Source organism: Moschus berezovskii, chromosome 6, assembly GCF_049115385.1.
Source record: "Moschus berezovskii isolate FMDL1 chromosome 6, NW_MosBer_1.0, whole genome shotgun sequence".
Classification (NCBI taxonomy): Eukaryota; Metazoa; Chordata; class Mammalia; order Artiodactyla; family Moschidae; genus Moschus; species Moschus berezovskii.
In genome coordinates, this window is record NC_142465.1 from 42,595,912 (window position 1) to 42,601,911 (window position 6,000).

At 43.6% G+C, this 6,000-nt stretch overlaps 1 protein-coding gene across 4 annotated transcripts in view; it reads left to right on the forward strand.

Annotated features, from left to right (window-relative positions):
- The window catches only part of PRICKLE1 (prickle planar cell polarity protein 1), a 116,077-nt gene extending 110,484 nt beyond the window's left edge, over positions 1–5,593 (forward strand). For all 4 annotated transcript variants that reach the window (XM_088836966.1, XM_088836965.1, XM_055394574.2 and 1 more), the window contains exons 7-8: positions 353–1,216; positions 3,768–5,593. In XM_088836966.1, coding sequence (XP_088693092.1) covers positions 353–1,216; positions 3,768–4,627 — 1,724 coding nt within the window. In that variant the 3' untranslated portion in view covers positions 4,628–5,593. The remainder of the gene's footprint in view (positions 1–352; positions 1,217–3,767) is intronic.
- The last annotated feature ends 407 nt before the right edge of the window (positions 5,594–6,000 follow it).

Sequence of the window (6,000 nt, forward strand, 5' to 3'; positions counted from 1 at the left end):
CCATTTTAAACAAAACCACTAAGAGAAAGTGCAAACGTGGGAAAGAAAATGGGCCTGTGTGAGGTGCGAGCACCGACACATAGGCATCACGTGACTCAGAGTTTTTGCCACTTTGCACGTGTCTGCAAGTGACCTTGGAGACTCTGCAAGGATTTTGGAACTAAAAGGAAATTTAGCACATAGATCAATTTATAAGTGAGAATTAACTGCACCTGTGTAAGTCCCAGCTCTATCAAGACCCACAACAGTCTCATCACCCTCAAAGGTTCCCTCATGCCCACAGTCTGTCTTTTCTTCTTCCTCTATGTCAGGGCAGAACCATAACTTGTGATTCTTTCCTTTCTCGAAACAGGTGTGGACCACGCGCAGATGACCTATGATGGGCAGCATTGGCACGCCACAGAGACCTGCTTTTCCTGTGCCCAGTGCAAAACCTCTCTGTTGGGATGCCCCTTCCTCCCCAAACAAGGCCAGATTTATTGCTCGAAGACCTGCAGCCTCGGTGAAGACGTGCATGCCTCCGATTCCTCTGACTCTGCATTCCAGTCGGCTCGATCAAGAGACTCCAGAAGAAGTGTCCGGATGGGCAAGAGCAGCCGGTCAGCAGATCAGTGTCGTCAGTCCCTCCTTTTGTCCCCAGCTCTGAACTACAAGTTTCCCGGCCTATCAGGCAATGCTGATGACACCCTATCTCGGAAGCTGGACGATCTGAGCCTTTCCAGGCAAGGAGCAAGTTTTGTCAATGAAGAATTTTGGAAAGGCAGAGTAGAGCACGAAACCCCAGAAGACCCTGAAGAGTGGGCCGAGCATGAAGATTATATGACACAGCTCCTCCTCAAGTTTGGTGATAAAAGTCTCTTTCAGCAGCAGCCCAGTGAGATGGACATTCGAGCCAGTGAGCACTGGATAGCTGATAACATGGTTAAAAATAAGACTGAGTTAAAGCAAAACAACCAGAGCCTTGCAAGTAAAAAGTACCAGTCTGATATGTACTGGGCACAGTCACAAGATGGACTAGGAGATTCTGCTTATGGCAGCCACCCAGGCCCTGCAAGCAGTCGAAGACTCCAGGAATTGGATCTGGACAATGGGGCTTCAGGATACAATCACGATCAAACACAGTGGTATGAAGATTCCCTGGAGTGTTTGTCAGACCTGAAACCAGAGCAAAGTGTTCGGGATTCTATGGATTCTTTGGCTTTGTCTAATATCACAGGTATGTAATCTAGGGATTATGGGGTATTTGAAAAAGGAGCCACTAAAAAGTTTATGCCAGAAGTTACAGTTCGGCAACCAGTAGGGGCTATGTTTTTTAAAACCGTAGACCATGGGAAGGAAGGAGTTTCAGCTAAATGCTAAACACTGTAGCAAAACAACAGTGTATTAAACAACAGAAACACCACTTTGCTGACAAAAGTCTGTAGAGTCAAAGCTATGGCTTTTCCAGTAGTCATGTATGGATGTGAGAGCTGGGTCATAAAGGCTGAGCACCGAAGAACTGATGCTTTCAGCTTGTGGTATTGGAGAAGACTCTTGAGAGTCTCTTGGACAGCAAGGAAGTCAAAGCAGTCAGTCCTAACGGAAATCAATCCTGAATATTCATTGGCAGGATTAATGCTGAAGCTGAAGCTTCATACTTTGGCTATCTGACGCGAAGAGCTGACTCGTTGGAAAAGACCCTTATGCTGGGGAAGATTGAAGGCAGGAGGAGAAGGGGGCAGCAGAGGATGAGATGGTCAAATGGCAGCATCGACTCAATGGACATGAGTCTGAGCAAACTTCAGAAGATGATGACAGATAGGGAAGCCTGGCATGCTGCAGTCTGTGGGGTCACGAAGAGTTGGACACAATTTAGTGACTGAACAGAACAGATAGCAAAGCAAACACTTGCATACATGTATGCATATATATAAAATAAATTTTCAGTACAGACTTTGGGGACAGGTATTGTTATCCTTGTTTTGAAGAGAAGAGATGAATTCATTGGGATAATGGAGTCTACATCTGTATTTGAAAGATATTGGACTCTTTGGATCATTCTGTATGAATTAAAGATATTAAAATCAACATGCATACTCCATAAGCCCAGAATATTTTTATTTTCCTGAATTGCCTTGTGGCAATAGCTCAAAATTAGCTAAGTTTTTTTTTTTTAACCCAGATTATAAAATAATTCCACTTTAATGTTTTCAAAACACTTTTGTGTCGGTTATCTACATTTCATCCTTACAATGACCCTGAGAGAGTGGATATTATTGCATTTTACAAATGTGGAAAGTTGAATTACCAAGAGACTAGGGAATTCCCTGGCGGTCCAGTGGTTAGGACTCAGTGCTTTCATTTCCATGGCCCAGGTTCAATCCCTAGTTGAGGAACTAAGATCCCACAGGCCACATGGCGTGATCAAAAATGCAAAAACAGAACACCAAAGAAACCAAGAAGCTAAATGCCCAACTTTATATAAGTATTTAAAGATAAGGTTGATCCTAGAACCCAACCCTCCTGAATCTTATATTTGCTGCAAGTTTTGGGGTATTGTTGCTTGGTTAGTTTCATAGTCCTTTCATAAATGTTACGTTACATTATAACTTAGGCAGGAAAGGTTTGAGCACCTGCCAGGAGGGCCCCAGGCCAGATGCTGGGCATAGAGGGTTAAGACAGCTACCCTCCTGAGTTCGGTTGGGCTTGTCAACATTAAAGCCTGTAATTAAGGAGACTTAAGGAATGGTGGGAAAGACTAAATACTAAGCACCTCCTGTTTGCTAGGCCATATGATAGGTGTTTCAACATTTAAATATCAAAAATAGACAACATTTGGTATACGTCGTGTTATTGCTGACTTTTGTTGACAATGATAGGCTCAAAAACAGGCTTTATTTAGAAACTGGGAAGCTGTGTAGCCACCAGTTGACAACAGTTCACAGCACTCCCTGTTGTTACTTACCGTCAGCTGTATTATGTCCATTTCTCTTAACTTGCCTGAGCCCTGTTATAATGAGGAGCGCAACATCATCAGTTCTGAGCAAAGTTTTAAAATTAACCTGGAAGTGGAATATTAGTTTATGGGTTGACGGAGCAGAAGATTGGATAAAGGCCTGGGTCAGGGGTTTGCAAACTTTTTCCATAAAAGGCTAGCTAGGACTTCTGGGACATTATAGTCTTTGCTGCAACTACTCAACTCTACATTGTGGGAAAAAACCATAGGCAGCAGAGAAGCAAACAGATGTATCTGGCCCAGTGTAACTATCCACACGTAGGCTGTGGGCTGGATCTGGCCCTTGGGCTGTTCGACTGCCAGTCCAGCTCTGCCAGTCCAGGTATAAGAGAAGACTAGTCTGGGCATAAGAATAGGGCCATAATAGTGGCCGTGTGCATGCAAAGGGAAGGACTGCTTTGAGAGAGATTCAGATAAACAGCTGCTTTAATGGGTTGAGAGACAGAAGCTTCTATGTGTCATGTTAATAAATTAATGACAGGACTGTTACGAAGAGCTTTTAGTTTCACTGCTCATCCCATGGGCTGTAACTCATGTTTGGCCCCCAAATGGCTGGGGCTTATAAGAGATGCTGGGCCACTTGTTTCAATGATAAAATTCATACCTCTTCTCGATTAAGTATATATGTCCGTTGGTTTTGCCTAATGATTGTTCATCAGATACTGAAATTCAAGAGACTTCACGTCAAAATGCTTCTAAAGCTTGTTGGTAATAACTGTCAGAGACTGTTAGGATTATTGATGGTCACGTCTTGTCTTGGCTTTTCTTTTAGGGGCTTCGGTGGATGGAGAAAGCAAGCCGAGGCCATCATTGTATTCTCTGCAAAACTTTGAGGAGATAGAGACAGAAGATTGTGAGAAAATGAGCAATATGGGGACTTTGAACTCTTCCATGCTGCACAGGAGCACAGAGTCCTTGAAGAGTCTCAGTTCAGAGTTGTGTCCAGAAAAAATCCTGCCAGAGGAGAAACCAGTTCACCTGCCAGTGCTCCGAAGGTCCAAGTCTCAGTCCAGGCCACAGCAGGTCAAGTTTTCAGATGATGTCGTTGACAATGGAAGCTACGAGAACATCGAAATCCGGCAGCCGCCAATGAGTGAGAGAACTCGGAGACGGGTGTACCATTTTGAAGAGAGGGGACCCAGGTCACATCACCATCGCCGTAGGAGAAGTAGGAAGTCCCGCTCAGACAATGCCCTGAACCTTGTCACAGAAAGAAAATACTCTCCCAAGGACAGGCTGCGGCTCTACACCCCCGATAACTATGAAAAGTTTATCCAGAATAAGAGTGCCCGGGAGATCCAGGCCTACATCCAGAACGCTGACCTCTATGGGCAGTACACCCACGCCACTTCTGACTACGCCCTGCAGAACCCGGGAGGGCCGCGATTTCTAGGCCTCTATGGGGAGGACGATGACTCCTGGTGCTCCTCCACCTCCTCCTCCTCTGACTCAGAAGAAGAAGGGTATTTTCTTGGACAACCAATTCCTCAGCCCCGGCCGCAGAGATACGCCTACTACACAGACGACCTTTCTAGTCCAACTTCTGCACTCCCCACTCCTCAGTTTGGTCAGAGGACAACTAAACCCAAGAAGAAAAAGGGACACAAGGGCAAAAACTGTATTATTTCTTAATGTAGTAGTTGCGGAGATTGTATTTAAACTTAGCCATTAACCATCTTAAATCATATCTTTTTTCTTCCATAGGAAAGTTGCTAAAATAGATTCAAGTGCTTTGCCCATGTAAATGAGACCCCGACTGCTGTTTACAGTGTCAGATTAACCTTTGGAAGGTGTGATTTCTCCACTTACCCTCCTTGGATGGTGCCAGGTAGACATGACCTTTTGTGTCTGTTGGGTGCATCACAATTTGATAACAGCTGCTTTGGTCTCCAAACCTCAAGAGATCCGCAAGAAGCTGTTGAGAGGTGATTGGACGGGGGTGTTGATTTGTAGACAATGGAGAGCTTGAGCCGCCTTTGTCAGCAATAGTGTTTGTCGTTTGTCTGCACCAGGTTGACCCAGGTCCTGACAGTCTGTCCAGTGGCGTGGCATGCACGTAGTCATGTGACCCAGCCAACACTGTGTCCCATTGTGCAAGGCCACCTCATCCCCTTCCAGCCCTTATTAGCCAGGTAAACATTATATTAGCTCCAGCAACAGATCAAAAAGAACATTGCTATTTATAATGTAGTATTTCATAGACTTAAGTGTATTCCTAATTTAACGGTGCACATATTAATGTACATATTGTACAGTTCAGATTTTAAAGCTGATATTTTTATATCCCTGAAATGTAAGATGTTTGTTACACTGCAGTGCTAGATTTGTTAGGGAACCAGAAACAGCATTTATGGATGAAATGATTGCTTGTATTTTAGTCAGGGTTTATAAGTTTAGATGGTCAAATTTCTATTGCCTAGTGATGGAAAGTTCCTTTTTTTTTTTTCTTCAAATTTTCAATATTAAAAAGGCTCTGTATGCATGGTGGGGCTATGTAAATACTCTTTAAAACTATGGCCCTATTAATCTTACAGTGTTATTTATGGGTCAAGCAATGTAAACTGTATAAATGTAAAAACAAACAAACAAAAAAATCTCCCCACACATACCCCTGGAATATATGGTTAATAACAAGGAGAAGCTGTTTGGGTGAATATTTTTTTCCCCTTGGGGATGGCAGGGGGTACCTTTCCTGTTTTTAGCAAGGTAGTGATTATCTCAAGGAAAGAGACCAAAAAACTACAAGGATCTGCTCTCTGTGGCAGAGTGCTTTGTAGGTTGATTCCTTTTCACCCCTCCCTCCCAGCTAATTTGTTGGCCTTTAACAGCAGTTTTGAAAACTAGGCCTTCTGGTTATGTTTTTCTTTTAAAATCTTTAAATTAGAGGATTCTGTGCTGCTGGCTACTTAATCTGGGGTTCTGTTTCAAGGGGGAATTACATTGGATTTGAACTGACAAGCTAGTACTTCGATGTGGGGCATTCTTGCACATACGTTTCGTTCCTA